General features: G+C 36.6%; 2 protein-coding genes across 8 annotated transcripts; one reads left to right on the top strand and one right to left on the bottom strand.

Moving 5' to 3' along the window:
• Window positions 1-49: 49 nt before the first annotated feature.
• LOC121945595 lies at window positions 50-9376 on the bottom strand. Of its 7 annotated transcripts, none has more exons than XR_006105967.1 (11): window positions 9311-9376; window positions 6729-6789; window positions 6172-6202; window positions 5530-5999; window positions 4880-4933; window positions 4649-4675; window positions 4251-4523; window positions 2685-2732; window positions 2544-2583; window positions 1131-1178; window positions 50-128 (listed from the first exon to the last, which is right to left on the bottom strand). XR_006105967.1 is itself a non-coding variant. In XM_042489846.1 (11 exons), the coding sequence occupies exons 2-9, from the start codon at window positions 6769-6771 to the stop codon at window positions 2546-2548; spliced, it is 984 nt and encodes a 327-aa protein (XP_042345780.1). In that variant the 5' UTR covers window positions 6772-6789; window positions 9311-9376; the 3' UTR covers window positions 1612-2097; window positions 2301-2321; window positions 2544-2545. The 7 variants fall into 7 exon arrangements, 6 of the variants coding, with proteins under 6 accessions (XP_042345780.1, XP_042345781.1, XP_042345783.1 ...); XM_042489846.1 differs by lacking the exons at window positions 50-128; window positions 1131-1178 and adding exons at window positions 1612-2097; window positions 2301-2321; XM_042489847.1 differs by lacking the exons at window positions 50-128; window positions 1131-1178 and adding an exon at window positions 1612-2097.
• A 42-nt stretch (window positions 9377-9418) lies between these two features.
• Window positions 9419-16370, top strand: zmp:0000000881 (CBL-interacting serine/threonine-protein kinase 21). Its single transcript, XM_042490935.1, has 5 exons — window positions 9419-9447; window positions 12135-12299; window positions 12772-12910; window positions 13630-13737; window positions 14407-16370. Exons 2-5 carry the CDS (start codon window positions 12154-12156, stop codon window positions 15370-15372), a joined length of 1359 nt encoding a protein of 452 aa, XP_042346869.1. The 5' UTR covers window positions 9419-9447; window positions 12135-12153; the 3' UTR covers window positions 15373-16370.
• Window positions 16371-19886: the final 3516 nt, after the last annotated feature.

Below are 19886 nucleotides of genomic sequence, written 5' to 3'. Positions count from 1 at the left end.
GGGGGAGTACCTGAACGCCCAGCGTCAGCCGCGCAGCCAACAGGTGAGCTTCAAGGGACAGGTTGCGGTGTGTAATTGGATTTGAATTAATTTTTGTGAAGGCGGTGGATTCATTGGGCTTCAAAAACCTGGTGATGAGAGCACGACACAGTGTAAACAGTAAACCATTTTTGTCGACATGTTTTTGTTCGCTAAGATAGTAATTTGACCAAGGACTTATGACTGACCTCCCCGCCAGTTGGTACGACCCGGACACTGATTAGATATCAGAGCACAATTCTAGTCACTAACCACTGTTTGTTAATATTCAACTCGACTCTGTGTGTGTGTGTGTGTGTGTGTGTGTGTGTGTGTGTGTGTGTGTGTGTGTGTGTGTGAGAGAGAGATAGAGAGAGACCCAAGTAGGGCCCAGTTCCTGTTGGTGTGTCACTTTGTAACCTTACCACTGCCACTGACTCAGTAGTGCCACATTTTATTGCACAAGTATTATTATTTACACAGTGGTGAAAAAATGATTTAGGTACATTTGCTCAAGTAGTGCTCAACAACAGTGAGCTTTAGGCTACTACCCGAACTTTACTTTAGTAATTATTTCATGTTTATTTACTTCTCTACATCTCAGCTACTTTGCAGATTCAGATTATTACAAAATATAGGCCCAATCGACACATTCAAACATACATTATTATAGATTAAAATAACTGGCAGTTAATAGAGTAACCCTAGATCAAAATTTACCAACTGCAACATAACAATGATACTACAATAATATTAGTAAATTATGAAGGTGTTATGCCATTTGTGCTGACTTTCCCTTTAAATTCCTCACAACTGCACTGACAACTGAACACTACAGTCATGATATTTTCATGCACAAGGTAGGGTCTTCTTGAATAGGACACCTTTTAAAATTTCATATAACCTATCAAGGATTTTTGAATAAAGTGTCTAATATGAGGAAATCAATATAACTTGAGGTGACTTTCCCTCTTAATTTCTCAAAAACTGCGCTGTGAAAGCAGTCGGGTCCACTGGTAAACTTATATTGCATCACTGATGCACGATTTAAATGTGATGCTGTGTAACTCTAATACTATAAAGATCACAATAATTACACAAATGATACTCACCATCTAACGCCACCGCTGAGCGTCTGTCTGCTGCGTCCCGGGTTGCAGCTGCAAAGAATAGCATAACCTACTGGGGCAAGTCACAGATGACATTTCCCCTGCTGCATGTGAAAAGTCGTGTGACATTAACTGTTTTTTTTTTATTGATAAGGGCAATGGGCAGACATTTACAAAGAAAAAGAAAACAAAAGCCATGACTGTTCTGCACTTGCCTTATGCTTACACATTAATTAATCATTTTAATTTAGTATACTGAGGAATGGGCTCTGTATCACGAGTACATTCACTTTTGGTATTTTAGGTTCATTTACATATTGTAGGCCTACATTTGTAATTTTACTTTGGTGAATAAAAATACATGCAGGACCTAAAATGTCTACACTTTGGTATTGCTACTCTTAGCTACAGATCTGATTATTCCATCGACCAATGATTATTCACTAAAAACACAATATTGCCTTTAAATAATGACAGAATGCTGTTTAAAGCAATATTTTTTTTAATTAAGAGCAAGTACACATATACATAATTTTGCTAACAGCTAAAAACTTCTAACATTATTGTCAGCTATCAAGAACTGAATGCTGATTCACTACATAAGCGATTAGTTGATTGACAGAGAAATAATCTGCAGCTATTTTAATGGCCTATTAAGCATTATTAACTAGACAAATAGGCCAAAAGCTCTCTATTTCCAGCCTCTAAGTCATAAAGATTTACTTCTTTTCGCTTTTTCGTCACAATTTTTTTTCATGTTGACTGGAAAAAACAAGCAATTTGATGACAGCATTTTTGGACATTATATAGGCTGAAAGATTAATTTGATAATCAAGAAAACAGTCAATAGATAACTACACTACACATCAATTTTCTTCAAGGCATCTATGACAACTAAAGATAGGAATTATTGGATGAAACACTGCTGTCTTTCTTCTTCAGTGTTCTTCACAGCTGATCACTTTCAGTCCTATTTCAAAAAATAAAATAAAAAAACATGCTTTGAGTTGCTACTGTGAATCAATGGAGTTTTAAATATCCATAGTCCACTAGAGGGCCTCCTGTATTTTTGGAATCAATATTTGTATTTTGCAGTGACTCAGATTCAAATTTGAGTCAGATTTTGTATAAAACCTGATAAATGTGCTCCTTATAGAAATGGACTGAACCTACCTCTTATGTTTCCTGGCAGTGCTAAAAGGACATAATTTGAATACATTTTTTTAAACAGTAAAATGTGACCTGCCATATCCAAAACATACAATTGTGTTATCTATAGAATGGCACTTTATAGATTCTATCTGTCAATATGTGAGACCTAAAATATAATTACTCAAGTGACTCTTGCAGGAACCTGATTTGAGATAGTTCTGTTTCGTAATTTAACAAGTTGTGTGATAATTGAGTAACACTTACATTTAGATCGCAAGTGCTACCACCACAATCAAAAAGAGGGCTGCAAAATGAAACACAAAACTGTCAAGACATTACTTTCATATCAGGTCATGGAGTTTACCAATGACATTTTTTAAATGTCAGCCTGTGTTAAATACATACCAGTGCTCACAGAGGATCCAACATGTGCACAGCCATTCTTCTGTGCACCTGAAAAGGAAAGAAAAATTCAAATATCATTAGGATTAATAACAGTATTAACCCCCCTGTTAACTTTTTATGTTTTAATGCATTGACACATTTTATTTGTTATATAAACACTGACCTTTTACAATGATTTCATGGTGACGGACAAAAAGTTTTATTTTTGTCGAAAAAACAATTACAGCCCTAATATCTGAAATATTCTCTTTAACCCCAAAGTTATCTCAGTTTCAACCCAGATGTCTAAAAAAAAAAACCTATAGAGATTCAAGTTTAATACAGCCAGTCACCAACATGTTATACCATTGTTACTGCAAGTGTGCTTGAAAAAAGTTCTTGCAGCGCACACATTCAAAAGTAGTAAAGACTAGGTGTTGGACAAAGCAAAAACAGATTTGTGTTTGAAACTGCAGGTGTGCTTTACATTAAACAATTATTATGATCGGTCTGAGATAACTACTATGCAGCCCCAGCACCAGGGCATATTTGTAAAGGAGGGATGTGATTTAAATGAGAGGGCCCACAAAAGTATCACGACAGATGCACACATTAAACATAACAGCAGCAGCAAGTGCATTCTTTGCTGGAAGCCAGCATACAATTTAATATGCGTGGCTCAAATACCTGTAAAAAACAGCTGAGCATGACTAATAATCAGCGACATTTTTAAGTAAAGATGCATGCTGCAAGGAAATATGCACAAACCAGCATAATTGCATGAGCAGTAGTGCGGCGTAAAGGCTCAGAAATGAGCACAAATAAAGAACTGTATAGCACGACCAGCAGCACTGTCTAAGGTGACACAATAAACAGCAGAATGACCCAACTCATTGTCTAAAGGCACATAAATGCACACCAAAAACCACAATAATTGCTTTGTTTAGACCCCACACTTTCCCAACCAGCTGACCACGGGCAAAACAAATATACACATGGCAGAAAGAGTAAAAAAAACAGTGATCCCAGAGCTTCCATGAAGGACATGTTGCATGTTGATTTTTTTTTCATTTTGTTAATAGGAGTACTGCAGCTACGATATGGGGGAAAACAAAAAAGGTTGTAGGATAGGTAGGTTATGCTATTGTGTGTCACCCTGTAATATTACAGACATTTGTAGCATTTTTGTCACTTAAAAAATATCCAGAGAGTCCATCTCTGCAACAACAGTCCATTTCCATCCATTGTAGACAATTTGGCACCAAAGAAACAGGCAGCAAAAAAACAGAGAAAGCATGCCAATATTTTTTAATGAGTAGCCACATGAATAATTTATTGAATTTATGACTGAACTGATTAATTAATTTAATAATTTAAAAAACAGAAAAACATGACTGTACCATTTTACCTGAGCATGTCATCAGAGTGACGTTGAGGTTCTCTGTGTTTGGAGGTCCAAAATTTCTAAACTATTTTACTGAGCAACATGTTTTCCTTATAAAAATATAGCAGGGATCCATAACAAGTTCTACAAGTAATACTTAGTATTCTGAGTTTGCTTATCTTTTAAGAAGTGTTGCAAATTACCTGACTTCACCCCACAGTCTGGAGAGATGTCCACAATTTGTCCTCCGTCATTATCTTCCACATCAAATTTGCTGATGTCCTCTGAGCAGAAGATGGTGGTATTGTGATGGTTCAAGCACACATCACATCTCTGAGGACCAGGTGGAGAGATTGCAGAGCAATCTGGCAATGTCTGATTGAGGTCTCTTCTGAACAAAATTTTGTTGCGATCACTCTCATATATGGTCATCAACTTTGGACATCTTGCCTTGTCCATGCAGGTAAAACACCTAGCTGGATTCAAAACAGAGAAAAACACTGATGAGTAACTGATAAGTAAGTAGGGGTTCTTGCTATTAAATCATTTGAAATGTTAAAAAATACTTGATTTAGTGAAAAGGTTTTACAATATGTCTTACGTTTTTTGTCTGTTGCAGGTTGAGCACCTATGGCAGATAATATGTGGAAAATATCAAGTCATTTAAAAATTACTGTACATTATTTCTCAATAAAGCATGAAGAGTCTAATATATTGGAGTCATTTTTAGTTCCTACTTGAGGCAGTTGAGCCCGACTAAAGGAAATAAATACATGGATGCACTGCACAAATAGTGTGACACTGAACTAAATTCAGACTTTTCATGACATACCAGGAAAGCCCTCAGAGACAGGGAGCAGTGCCATCAAACATACTAGAAGGAACACTGAAAATACAGACAAATCTAATTAAAAATGTATTCTCCTCATGAAGTAATCATATTATACTAAAAAATAGGACCGACTGCTGTATATTTTTAAACGAGACACAAAATATACACTCAGTGGCCACATTATTAGACAACCGTTTTATCATAAAGTCTACTTTTATGATGCCTATACATGATTTTTTTCTCCACTGTTGTAGAGTTGTTATTTCAATTAAATGTTTAAATATTTAGGTTGTTTGTGGTGCTGTACGGGACTGCATTATATTGAGAGGTTTTTCTTTTATTCTGCCCTCGTAAATGGAAAAGACAAAAGTAAACACTTCTAGGTATTATGTAGTCCAGTGCAACTCCAACTTTAACATGTAAGTGAATTTAGACATTCATTTCATAAAGGCAGAATTTAAGGCTGATCTGTATTGAATTGCAATATATTTTACAATTGGTGAATCTAATAAAGTGGCTTCTGAGTGGTAATTGCATTAATGATATTGCATATATGTATTTATCTATAACTCCTGTATTTTTAATAATGAAAATGTGATTAAAAAAAAAAAAACAAACATTAAAATAATTTCAAATATAAATATAATTACATTTCTTGTAGTTCCTGGCAGCTCTTTTCCTTTGATGGTTATTGCTTCTCCTGTCTCCAGGAACCAGTGGTGGACCTTTTGGTTTTGCTGGGTTTCCTCTGGCATCCATCTTGATGCAGCTTTCTTTCCCTGCTACTTCTACATCTGTCTGCCCCTCTAAAATGGCCGTTGTTCTGGTTGAAACCTTGACAGTTGCCTCTTTTGGGCTGCTCTCTGACTCTGCTTTTGCTAGAGTGGGCGGTTTAATGAATCCTTCCTCAGCAGACACATCGTGTGACTTTGGACCAGCAGCATACTCAAACATCAATGGGCGTGACCAGATCTTTCCCCCCATTGCAGGGCGATAAATGATGTTCAGTTCCCCCTTAGGAATGGGCGTCACGAAGCAGCCTTTTGCTGTCACAGGCAAAGTATTTTCATAGTAATTATCACTGAACCTGTGCTTCATATTGGAAGAGAGGCCAGCATCTCTGTCATAAAAAAAAAAATTAAATATATTAAAACTAATTTAAATTAATTTTCAAGATTTAGCCACATTCATGAAACAAATACAATAGTACATAAAAATGACTCCAGCCGTGACTGGTTGAGAAGTGGATTACAAAACATTCAGATTCAAACAAATTAAGAGGAAGAACATACCCACTTTCCTGGGTGTGTAGGCCCTGCCCACCTTAAAGTGTAAAACATTAGAACAGTACAAATTAATAAAAACAGTTATTATTTAAAAACTATTCTGTTTTTTGTCAGATTCAATAACAAGAAAGAAAAAAATAGCCAGCCTTATTTTTTATTTACTTTTTAAAATAATCCCTTCAGCTGATGAAAAAGTTTACATTCTATTGTTGATCCCTAAAAAATAGGTTAGGACAACAGAAGTACTCCGTGTATAGGAATGTAACTGCATCTGCGATACAGCTGCCTCTCATGTTGTTAATTAACTGTTAGTTTGTTACAGATACAATTTTACATTTGAAAATATGATCAAAATAATTTCTTAGGGTCATTGAAATTTTAAAAATCAGTTTGAACTAAATCTATGAGAGTTTAGTCCACAGAGAGCACAAAGTGACAACCTGTTTCAGCCGGTTTGAATGGCTAAAAAGAATAAAGCATGCTGTATGCCTATAAAAATGAAACAGCTTTTCTACTGCCCACCTAAAGCAATCAGAAAACAAAATTAAAATAAACTAACTTACTTTGTGGTTGAGGTTGGAAAGAATTATCCGTTGGTTGGGTCATTTTTGTCGAAATGAGCAACTGCAAAGAAGATGATAGTTGTTGGAGTGTGGTTTACAGGAAATGACTTGTGTTGCATCTTTTGAACTGACTAATACAATATCTCCATCTGGTGGAAAAAAACGTTAATCTTCAATAATATCCACTCCGCCCATGCAGATGCAGTTTGATGTAAAGAATACCTTAAACCTGGGAGAAATTGTGTTTTATTTGGTTCTTTCACCTTTTCAGGGATTATAGTTCCTCAGAGAAGAGGAATTTTGCAAGTTTTTACTTTTTAGCTTTTTTTATGTAATGACCATCTACAACACAGGTTACTACAGATGATCATGTTTGATAATGTGTAAACAACTCAGGGAAAATAGTGAGGCCCAATTTGTACTTAGGTGATAATATACAGACTGCTCTAAATACACATATAAATATAACTTTCATTATCATCATTATTTGTGCACATTTTTATTGTCGTTTGATCTCAAACATGTCCCCAGCTGCACTGAAGAAGCATCATGTGAGTCAGCCTGACTTTAGCACTTCCTCTTTCTGCACTGTCAGGGCCTACTTTTGTTGATGCCTTTCATTTTGGCTCAGTTGTTTTCTCTGCATGTGCATTTTTTTCTCACCCTTGAAAAATGCCAGTCATAATAACTCCCTCTTATCAGTAATCTTGCTGAATTTGATGCTATTTCCTGATCACATATGTCTGTAGAGTTGTCTATTTCAAGTTTTTAAACTCATGATGATACTGAAACTGTTCTGCCTAGCAGGGTAGTAACCAGAGGTCAAGTAAAAACACTTATGAATTAATAAAAATGAATAAATAATAAAAAGGGAAGAAAGGGTAATGAAAAGGGCTGATTCAAAGTCCCCCGTAATGCACTCCTAAAGCAAAAAACTGTCTAAAAGGATTAACATGTTTACTTTCTTGTTCAGAATACCATCAGTCTATAGTCAACCTTGACAAACCTTTATTAAATAATGTTTAAAAGGAAAAAAAACTAACAATAATTTTGATGTGATGCCATTTCAAGATCCTGCTATCGCTGCTGTCACTAAGTGAAACAGGACAGTGAAACTTTAAAAAGAGTATGTTTTGTTTGGTATTAGTTATTGGCTTGGTAATATGACATCAAAGCTCGTATATGAACATGTTAGAACAGATAAATGATTATGGAAAACAAGAAGTGTCTAGCTTTGGAGTGGATTTCACTATCAAAGAAAATATTTAAATGTGTGTTTAACACAGAAAGTCATCTCACCAGTTTTTTGATGTGATGAACTGCACCATTAGAACAAGAATCTTTTAGACATGCCTTGGTGCCTTACCAGCTTGTCACAGTAGCAGCAGGCTCACTTAGCATTCAGTTATCACCAAAAAATTATAGAAATGGTTTTTTAAACATTTCACCCAAAACCACAAATGTCAACCTTACTGTGGCACTAAAGGAATGTAAAGGTAAAGGTAAGTAAAGTAAAGGTAAGAATCATCCTCTGGGTACCAGTTTTGTAAACTGCAAAATTTCATGGCAATTCACCAAATGAATCAGCAAATGCTCAAAGGTGGTCACCAAATGACTTAAGTTAGCCTGCAGTTAGCTTATATAGCAAGTTAGCGTGCAATGACGGGTTAATATCTTTATGTATAATTAATTATAGATTATTGTTGTGTTGTAGAGGGTCCGTTTGTCAATTTGTGTTGAAGCTCAAGTGTTAAGGCCTGTGCAGTAGGCTATGCACATGATGATGATCTACATTCTAGCATATAGTGTTGTGTGCTTTGCAAACATTTTGTACAAAAGTACCAACATAAGTGAGTCACTTCTTATAACAATCCATACATTATTCACATTTCGGTTCAGCTGTCAGTCAGTTGCGAGCACAGACTTAGTGAGTGAATGATTGCATGTTCAGTGATGAACATGAGCCCTGAGTGAGTCGTTGAGTATGTATGCAAGCCCACGGACCCATTGTTTGTTAAACTGTCAATGGCTACTATATACAGTCTTCACACTATTTCGTCTCATGGCACTCATATATAGTATTTGGTACCTCGTGTACGTAGTATGTCACATGTTTATTTGTAAGCCACTTTGGATTTTAGACTCACATGACTGTCAGGTGAGAGGTTCATACAGGTACTAATGTGGTGTATCTCTGCACTTTTTTCATTTCTGAAGAAGGGCTTTGAACTAAATCATCACACTTGGAGGAAATAAATGTTCATGGGAGGATCATCAAGTGTGCAGACTCTACTTTTGTTCTGTCCAGCACCTAGTACTTAACTGCTTTTGGATGTACACCCTGCTAGACTTTTTTTCCTGTACACAGTCTAACTAAACCTACTATACTATATGCTAAGCTACTATTTTTAGATCATATTATAGCTCTATGTGGCTCCTGTATTTTCCACCTGGTCATTTGCATGTTAATACCTCCTCCCCATCATCCTGACAGCATATCCTCATCCACATAGTCACATGTCCCTCTGTTTATCAGACATTTTCTTGCTGGTTCAAATTACGGTGTGTTTCTCATGTCTGACCTGCAGTGCTCAGGCGTGCCGGCATCGCTGAAGGCCATGGACTGGATCCAAGAAGGCGTGGAACAGGTATAAAGAGAGCAAACTATGTCAGCTCATGTTCAGACCTGACGCAGCTGCTTTTCCAGTACGGCAAAAAGGTAGGCACTTGAGAGGCTTTCTGTAGAAACACATAGGACAACATTGATTTATCCACTTTCAGAACATTTTAGAAAAACCTAAAAATTTCTTTGGTGAACAGAATGTGTTTACTGACAAGCCTGTTCACTGTTTATTATACATTTTTTTATAATATCCTTAGTTTGTACTTTGTGAATATTATTTGCTGTAAGGTGACTAACTGTAGTCTTTCAGATACTGTGAGTGGGTTATTCATTCTAAAGCTACTGGCAGGAAATAAAACATTAGTATGTTTTTTTAAGGTGCTGTTAACTTTGTGCTCCAGCCAATGCTAAGGAAAACGATGTTTTCTCTTGTGGACTTACCAGTTTGTCAGCTTTTTTATCCCCTGTTATACAACAAACACTTACAAGTGTGTGCAAAATGTGCTGCAGAATGCTGACTGGAGCCCACTCTCCTGTAAAAGTTTTTAAAAAGATAAACATGTCTGATTAGATCAAGTCATGAGAGCTGTTATTTACACACAACAGTCTCAGTTATGGTTCATTTATACGGCCACTGAGGTGAGCGGCTTTTTTTGAATTATTTATTCATGTTCGGGTTTTTTTTTGTTTGTTACTTAAGGATTCAGGATATCCTGGTTCAAAGCTTTTTGAATCTTTGCCCACAACGTATCTCTATTTTTTGGTAGGCTATTTGCTTTGATGGTTGATTTGAGTAAAGTAGAACTAAATTACATTTCATTCTGACTATCAGGCTTTTTAACGTGCAACACTGACTCAGTCTGACTCAACTCAGGTGACACTCCCTTTCTGAGAATCCTTTTTGCTCTGACAGACTTTTTACAGGTTCACTGATGTAGATAAAAAGCTAAGGTGAACAATACATTTAGAAATATTTGATGATCAAACACAGCAAATCTGTGGATAAGTACAAATTAGATGAATCTCATATTAATTGATGTTTGATTTCATGATTTCATTGAGTGTTGGACGAAGTATCCAGCTGTTTTACGTAACCCATTCAGGATCCGACTACGTGCCAAACATACAAAAAATACTTTATGGTGGATTTATACTCTAAATCCACAATTACATCATTACCATTTTTTAAATGGTTAAAACAAAACCATTAGTTGATTTATTTTTCATGAACATTAAGCTCATATCAAAGAAAAGGGATGTTTTATCTCAAATTGATTTATATTTTATATTGTATTTGTCACGACTGCTTAAAATATCCTAAATTTTTGAAGTGCCTCCAGAGAACAGTGTGTTCAAAAACTCAGAAAATCAAAATAAGAAAGGGGTTTTCCCATTATTTCCTGGTGACATTCCGATCTCCTGTCTGGGGTTTTTTTTCTTTAATCTGTGGCTTCATCTCGAATTTTTTCACACATTCTGACATGTTAAAGCAAAAAAACATGTCTTGTTTCCTTTTAAAACTGTCTTAATTTTGCACTTTGACCATAGGCGGATTGTGACACAATTAGGCCCTTGGGCCCAGAAAGGGCCCGTCAGGTCAACATGTTTCTTGAAGGGCCCATAATGCATAGACTCCTCAGCCCAGCTAAAGTCCTCTAGACAAACTGTGGGTATAGAAACACTCACCCATGTGTCATGATGGTTACTTTCTTGTGATATCTCCAAAGTGTCTTTTAAAGAGGGACTATGTAATTGACAAACCACTAAGCCCTTTAACAAGACAAACAGTAACTTCACACAAAGGCTATGGCGTAGACGCACCTGAGCCCTTGGACCCCTGAGCATGGGAGGTCTGTTCAGGTATCACCCATGACTTTGACAGTGATTAATAGATTAATATGTGCCTTTTCTTCATCCTGGCCTCAGCCATGCTTGTTAAAGAGGAAAAAGAATGTGGCTCAGCTTCAGTCCACTTTTGATGATGTGAAACATAGTGATAGACATCCAATCACAAGTCTGTCCTTAAGCGTGAAGTCAGATGACAGTGATTTAGAGTTATGTCCATTGGAATTGGCAGGGGATCTGAATGGGTATTAGCAGCAAAATACAGACTACTTAAATATCAAAAGTATTATTTGGCTACAGAATGGCAGAAGCCAGTGTTATATTATAGTATAAGACTACTGATACTACTCAAATAAAGTTAATAATAACTTCTGTTGAATAGTTTCATCTACAAGAACATGCAATCTGTTAGCTTCTCATATATTTTATTTATAGTTAAACGTATGTATTCACAGAAACTAGCTCTCAAATAAATGTTGCAGTGTAAAAATTATAATAGTAACACCTGAAATTTATAGATAAAGTATAAAGGTGCATGCAGTCAAAATGCTCAGTACTTTCCAACACTGAAAATTATTTTGATTCAGTTTTGTAGCTCTCAAAATGACTTTAGCATGAGTCACTTGTGTGGTAGCTCCTGTCTGAATTGTTCCTGCTCAACAGCCACAAAACCTCATAGGCTTTTATGCAAAGTGAAAAAGAGGAAAGTCCTTAAAAAACCCAGCAACATTTACAAATTGGCAAGAGCACAACAGCTAAAATATGCTAATTCAACATCTTCTCAAACAATAAATAAACATTCTGGTCATCACCAAACTGCCGTTTACTGCAAGAAACAAGTTCCCTTTGTTGTTTTGTCACCTGTAATTTATTGTTTGGTCTGAGCCTTTACGTGATTATTTTATTTTTATTAAAATGATCTCACCTTCACTCTCCAGTCGTCACAGAGTGGCTTAGATGGCGTACTCCACTGGCACTATCGCAAAGGGCTGTTTTGGGAAGGTGTACAAGGAGAAATACAATGATACCTGGGCTGCTATAAAGAGGGTCCCCCAACAGCTCATCAGTAGGAAAGACCTGGAGAGAGAGTGTAAAGTGTATAAGTAAGTGCAAATGGTTATTTTGATGTTTATTGTCTATAAATGGCTGAATAGGTGATAGGATGGTTAATAAGAAGCTGATTTTATAAAAGGCTATATGGTAAAACACAAAAGTCCCCAAAATGTCAGAGGAAGAAACACAGCTTAGTAATCTCCATTATAATTATTATGAGGTGACACTGGCTTCCACAACATTTTAGGTAAACAGTATATAATTTTTAAGACAATTAAATCACAAATTCCTTGGAAAATTCAAGCATGTTCAGTGGACATGAGTACATTAAATGACTTTCTTTTAGGTGAGGCAAAAACATGGAATTTAACTAAATCTGAGAAGCAGGGTTTTTAATAGTGACATATATTTTGGGACATGATTATTTCAAATATTCCAGCCAATAAACAATTCTTTCATTTTATTGTATTCTAATTTGTCTATTTCTCTTTTTCTCCATGACTTCTTACCACCAATCTGCAGCAAAGCTAACCATCCCAACATAGTGAAGCTTCTTGGCGACATAAGTCTCAAAGACGGAAAATGGATTATTCCTCTAGAGTTTATCTTCGGAGAAGACTTAGAGACAACCATCTTTAAAGCATCACAGTCTAAAATACAGGTGAAGTTACGGTGACAAAAGGCACATCATTTAATACTGTTAAAACTAACTATTTGTTTTCACTTACAAAAAGTTAGTCTGGGGGCTGCCTTAAAATTTTTAGTTGAATGAATTTGAGACGTTGAGGTAATGATTAAGGATTCAACTTGTCAACTGAATTTCAGTCAACTTAAAAATTTAAGACAGCCCCTAGACACTAACTTTGTAAAGTTAAAACAAATAGTTTTCTTTTACGGTGAAGGTGAAAAGAAGCAGTTAATGACAGTAGTATCTAGAATACGAAAAAACAAAGTAAAACCACATTTGCTTTTTTACTAAATGTTGTAAATGCAGGAACACATTACATGATTCATTGTTTCAGTATGAGCAGTTTGGTGATATGACGTTTGTATGTCTGCATGGTTTAACAAAACAAGACAAGCCATTTGGGACACATCCTGTTTTCGTAGTGTGCATTGGTTAAAGAATCTCCTTATTATACCATCGCCATGATATCATCTGTTGAATTTTAGAACTGAAATACGCGCAAATCTAAATGTGAGTTTGTTAAGTAGTTCATGTCACACCTTTTCACTTCAGGCCTGCTTCAGATAAACATTTTCATTTTAGCCTGAAGAAAAAAAGGTGTGCAACTTATTATCAGGAAGGTGGATTGAATATTTTTTGGGTGATACTTGATGCCAGTCAAGCTAAACTTGTTCTCAACTTTCCATCTGCAGCTGACACCGTCTGTTAAAGGCACTATCATCATTGGCATGTGTGAAGGGCTGTGTCACCTCCACTCCAGAGATATTGTCCATCAAGACCTCAAGCCTGAAAACATCATGGTGAGTGCAGGCTTGCACTGACTGTCTGCATACTGTATGAAGGGTTAAAGTCAAAAGTGTGAAAAGTCTTGAAAATTGTAAAAGATGAGCCCAGTTGCCTGGAGAAAATGTTGACATTGTAAATTTCTGCAAACCACGTATACCACATCAGTGTTTCTAAGCTGATGCAGTATATGAGCTGACTTCTGATTTGGAGAAAAGACCAACAAACAACACCAGGTATTTTTAGTGAGACATTGCTGTGTTTCAGTAGAGAATGTGCAACCAAAACTGTGTGGCCTTTTTTTGAGCCAAAACTTGATCTTTTACCAGCCATAACTAAGTGGATTCTGTGCCCTGAACCCACACATTAACCATCAGCAACATATTAATGTACAAATGTAATGTATCCATAGTTGCAGAAATGTACGATGCCAGAATTTATTCTGGTGATTGGGTTGTACAACATACAATTTGGCACACAGGATACAAGTGGTAATAATAAACATTTTTTACTGCCAGCATGGCTATAGACTCTTCCATGAAACTTAAAATATCTAGACAGTAGCTGAAGCTGAAGGGATTCCTTGTTATATATGATCCTGCTTTTAAAGCTGTCAATTGTTATTTTTAATTTTGTAAAAGACGACATTTTAAACAGATTTAAACTAAACATAATTTTTCCTCTAGGTGGAGCATAACACAAACAGAGCAGTCATCATTGACCTGGGACTGGCTAAGTTCTTCCGTTTTGGTCTCAACTCTGCAGTGGACATGGGAAATGAGGCCTACTCAGCCCCTGAGGTGCTGCAGAGAGGCAGCCAGAGGGACCAGCGCTCAGACGTGTGGGCCATGGGTAAGATCATTGCTGAGCTTTGTGCCCGGATTCGGCTGTATACACCAAGTGTCTGCCCTGCCAAGATCAAGGACATCCTGAAGGAGTCACCATACTGCCAAGCCATATGTAGGATGGTGGATCCTGACCCTACTCTGAGGGCCTCCATGGGTGGGGTCATGAGTGAGATACAAAGGGCAGGGGGTGCAGGCATCGTCACCAATGCACCTGCTCAGAAAGTGCACCTCAAGCCACCTTCATCTAATACAAATGTCAGAAATCAGTCTCCGTCACCTGGGAACAGAGGTGCATCTCCAATGAACAGAGATCCATTGCCAATGAACAGGGCCCCGCCAGCTTTTAATAGGGATTTATCACCAATGAACAGGGCTCGATCCCCTTTTAAAAGGGATCCCTCACCCATGAACAGAGCTCCATCACCATTTAACAGAGATCCAGCGCAAAACAACATCTCTCCATCGCCACTGCAATGGGAGCGCTCACCCAGACCAGAGTTCAAAGCTGTGCGTGCACAAGCCATAAAGCACAACTCTCCTTCTCCTCAGAGGACAGAGGACAAGAACAAAAACCATGCTCTGGTGCCAAAATGCGGATCTGATCTCACACAAGACTTCATGAAAATGAGGTTGTACCAAGAGGCTGCCAAGGACCTGCCCTGCAACCTGCCCACAACAGGGAGGGTGGTTGTACGCCGCTTTGTGGAGAAAGACGGGGAAGTTGGAACATGGGAGCAAAAGGAGGTGGTGACTCGTGATGGGCGGATAGTCAAGTTTGATGACGTCAAGTTTAATAGCAAGTAAGAATCAGAGTTTTGGGACCTTGTCTCCTCCAAATGGATTGCATGTGCTGGTTGAATGATTAATTCTGGGTCACCCTACTTTGTGTATCTTCTTAGGAGAGCATGTATTCAATGAGTAAAGAGTGTACTGCTATCAACGGGATACAGTCAGCTCTGTATCATAAAACTGTGGGTAGTATGTGTAAATGAACTGTGGTGAACTTCCCTTTATCTTACCTGCTCATATACCTCATGCTGAGGATTTTTGCTGGCCGTTGCTCAAACAAGACATTGTTCATTTATTTTCATATGCCTGCCATCACACACACCGAGGGTGCATTTGTAAATCCAACGCACTTAAACGAGAATGCTGTTGTTCAAAGAAACAGAGCGTTCTATTTCTGCATGAATGAACAAACCATTAAATGAATTACACATTCACTTCACTTGGTGCTCTGCTGTTCTGAAAGTGTGGTGATTTGAATGAACCAAACAGTATATTCCAACAGTCCTCCAAATTTAATAATATCTAGTTTGCACCAAGTTTTCCAAATGCAGCAGATTGAGAGCGGTCAACCTCCATCTCTCTCCCCCTCTCTCTCTATCTCTCTTTCTATGAACCAAGATTCATTGACTTTATTGCCTAGTTGTTGGAAAAAAAAATGTCTTTAGAAATGTATGTTAGTGCACTGTAATAAAAGGCTATAATAAAAGAATCTGTGGAAAAAAACATTAGTTTTTCTCACACATGAAAATGGATTTGAAACCCAATGCAAACTTAGAAATACAGCGTGGCAGTCTGAAGCAGTAACAAGAGGACATCTTGAAACGGCTTAAGTTACGCTGTAATGTGATATTCATTCATGTCATTCAAGCCTACTTGCCAAGAGAAAAATACATCTGCAGGCATGAACGATAATCTGTGAATGTTTTTCAGCTTTTGAATTCATAAGACTGTGAACATGGCTCATACATTATGTTTATGTTTATAAATAAATTCTGAATTTTCAGTTGCAGGAATGGATTTTGTGATGATTTGCAGTTTGATTGTGCTTATATGAGCAGGTTGTGAAAAGAAACAAAACAAAAGTGGTTACCTTTCTGTAGCCATTATACATTAATTCAGGGAATATAGGTCAGTAACATACGACAGACAAAATCTGATATAACATTTTCATTTTTAACTTTTCATTTGCCCCAGTATTGGTGACTCTTATGGCTGAACTTACAGGTCCCAGGCTTGTCTAAGGAGCTATGAAAGTCTCACACCAATTCATTGTCACTGTCAATTAAACAATGGACAATGACAAGAAACTATATGTTATTCCCAAATGCATTTAATTTATGTTGTTTGTTTGTTAGTGAACAGGATATTTTACCCTGTTAAAACTTGGTGGAAAGTTGGGTAATGGGCAAAGTCACTTTTTTGGTAATTTGTAAAGCATGTGACTGTTAAACCATTAGCTCCTTAGCTGTGACCAAAAAAAAAAAAAAAACTTGAACACTTTCGTTGAGATTGGTAAACAGATTTTCTGACATTTTGATTTTGTGGTAAAATGACAAATTCCTACCTTCCAGTACCTTTTAGAAGCTAAACGTGAAAACCATATCAAATGTGCATTAACATTAAAGAGAGCCTGTCTTTAAAATGAAATGCTTGCTCAAGTGCCTGTCACTGTAAATACAGACAAGGGACCAGTAGCATCACAGGGTTTGCCTGCTGCACGCCCACTCTGTAAACAAGAGAAAAGCAAAGCAAACCCATGTTGCATGCTGTGCCAACGTCTGGGAGACTATTATTGCCAACTTCAGTTAATTGTTGATGTTGGACAGTTTTTACCTTGAGTGTTTCAAAGGGCCGTAATAAAACATTGTTTTAATAACAGTTCATTTTGAAATGGTGATACTAATTGTCTGGAATTTCACCACAGATTATTGTATAACCAGTAACCATTTCATCTCTAGTGGCACGCCATTTATCATCCCCTCAAACCCCCTAAGACAAAGACAGCTCATATACTCTATATGCAATCAGAACAATGTCACCTTCGAAGCATTGATACTTACAGATGTTACATTTTCTTCTGGCAACTGGGCTGCTATCAGCCAGTATGTTTTCATCACACTGTGTACTATTTTAAATATATGTACATTAATAAAATAACACATTTGATGTTCTTTGCAACTTTGGCAGGTGTATGTACATTGGTTCTATTTCCAACAGCATGTTTTGATCAGTCACTAAAGTAAAGTGAGAGATGGGACAGTCAAATGTAAACTTTAAAAAAAAAAGGGAAAATTTGGGGTTTTTTGTCTATACTATAATAATTAAACTACAAATGGTAACTGCTGTCTTTTCAGGGGATGCAAAAAGGGCTGCAGCGACTCTGCCATGGAGATTATGTTTTTGGTGCAGTTTGTCAACAGGATTATGGAAAAACTACTGACTCGATTTTCTCTAAACTTGGTTGAAGGGTGAGAAATGGGCTGAGAAAGAACCCATCACATTTCTTAATCATAGGGTGGACACACAAATTATTTTTCAATTTGCATCAGAAAATACTGAAAACTTCCAAGTGAAATTTATTAACACGCAAAGTGATGTCTTCAATATTCTTTTTTGTCTTACAGTATAAAAACTAAAGGCTTTTGATTCAATACAATGGAAAACAAGGAAATGCAACAAGATAGTAAGAATGTCAAGATAGATACCAATTAATCAACAACTGGTTTCAGCTTACTGATTAGAGCTCAGGCACACAAAACAAGAAGCACTGTTTTTTTAATTGCGGACCCCTTGAAAAGATAGAAAAGCTTGTTTTACAGATCACCACTTTATTTTTGTATAACTGTTCTGTATATAACTGCTGCAGTAATGATCTCCATCTTACTGCACCATCTACTTATCTGCACAAGGTGTCTCAACACTGTTGACTGTACTGAACTCAGGTCAATGTGCTGACTATGCTGAAAGTGGCATATTTCAAATCTGTTTTTTTGCTTTTGCATAATCCAAAATGTATGCTTTGTCTTTGGCATAGCGATGAGTTTTTAAAACCATTGCACATGGTGCCTTTTCATCCAAACCAATGATACTGAAAGTTAAAGCATCAGCTCTTACGTATGAGAAGTAATTTGAGCCTTTGAGAAATATGAGGATATGAGAATAAGCATAATTTTCAGCAAGTGCAGCTTGTGAGAACTTTTTTCTCAGTTATCTGTGGACTTTTTCAGTCTTCAGTCTATCTAAGCCACAGATTGAAAGGATGTGGGATATGTGGTTTCCTCTACAGTTCTAAGCAGTAGCAGTTCCTTTGTTCAGTACCTCTTTGAGGGTGTACTTGGCAAACAATGCTAACATGCTTTAAGGTCCTGTAGGATTTTGGGGCATCTATCGGTATATAATAAAAACTAGATTTTCTTAAGTGTATAATCACCTGAAAATAGGAATTGTTGTCTTTATATTACCTTAGAATGAGCCATTTATATCTATACACACAGTAAATTCTTTGCCATAGAGTCTGTCATGTTTTTTCTACAGACAAACCAAACATTGGCTCTATATAGGGCCATTCATGTTTTCACATCGACCTCTGTAGCTCTCCAACACACACTTGGCACACAGGAGAAGTTTCAGGGGGTGTATAACAATGTTAGCAACTGTAGTGGTTGAACAATCGCAGTCACTAAACTTTTGTGTGGTTATACACTTGTGGTTATACATGTGGGGCTGGTGAAACTAGCAGAAATTATAGAGCGTCCTGGTTCTTGGTAAATAAAAAGTGCTAACATTACAGAAAAGGAAGTGCTATGTGAGAATTTGTCACCATGCAGCATTTCAGATACAGCTGCAGCACACCTATCCCAGCTATACAATAGATTTCCACTGTTGAACTTAATATTAGCTGATGGGACAATATGATACAAAAGTAGTAGTAAGTTAGAATTTTATTTTAAAGATTCTGTGAAACAAAACCACAGTCTACAGTCATGCTGAATGTACCAAAATAATACCATGGAAATAGTAATTTGGGTGTTTGGGACATAACACATGTTACTTTTAAAACATACAGCATATAAAGTATGTTATGTGACAATACATCAATATACAATGTGTCTACCAATGACATAGCTCTGTGCTTATAGTCATTTTTGTAACTGAAATGGTAATATAATATTCAATATACTCTTTAGTTTTTTTTTTTTTTAATTTTCCTGCCTAGATATGTTTTCATTCTGCTTATAATTTTTCTTTCTCCACATAAACTCTGATCTTTATCTACAAAATTGTCAAGTCACTTAAAATAATAACATAAAAATAAAACTTATTAACAGAGACTGTGGCAAACAGCTGATGAAAAAAAAATCTGAATCAAAAAATCTCTTTCAGGTCGAAGAACCATTTGCATGCCAACAGCAATTTTCATCTAGAACTATGTAGATTTGTTCAATTAATTATCTCCAATACTTAAATGACATTTACTTGGCATTTTTTATGTATGTATTTACTTCATTAAAGATACAAAACAAACAATA

This window comes from Plectropomus leopardus, chromosome 7, assembly GCF_008729295.1.
Source record: "Plectropomus leopardus isolate mb chromosome 7, YSFRI_Pleo_2.0, whole genome shotgun sequence".
Taxonomy (NCBI): Eukaryota; Metazoa; Chordata; class Actinopteri; order Perciformes; family Serranidae; genus Plectropomus; species Plectropomus leopardus.
Note: the sequence above shows the minus strand (reverse complement) of the source record. Positions and strands in the feature narration are given on the sequence as shown.

Excerpts from the sequence above, each read along its gene's own strand:
- LOC121945595 (XM_042489846.1), bottom strand. The coding sequence starts at position 6,771 with ATGACCCAACCAACGGATAATTCTTTCCAACCTCAACCACAAA. Across the intron at positions 4,934-5,529 it reads TGCCAGGAACTACAAGAAAT|TGTTCCTTCTAGTATGTTTG; the intron begins GTAATTATATTT and ends CTGTATTTTCAG. Across the intron at positions 2,584-2,684 it reads TGGATCCTCTGTGAGCACTG|CCCTCTTTTTGATTGTGGTG; the intron begins GTATGTATTTAA and ends TTCATTTTGCAG.
- zmp:0000000881 (XM_042490935.1), top strand. The coding sequence starts at position 12,154 with ATGGCGTACTCCACTGGCACTATCGCAAAGGGCTGTTTTGGGAAGGTG. Across the intron at positions 12,300-12,771 it reads AGAGAGTGTAAAGTGTATAA|CAAAGCTAACCATCCCAACA; the intron begins GTAAGTGCAAAT and ends ACCAATCTGCAG. Across the intron at positions 12,911-13,629 it reads CATCACAGTCTAAAATACAG|CTGACACCGTCTGTTAAAGG; the intron begins GTGAAGTTACGG and ends TTCCATCTGCAG.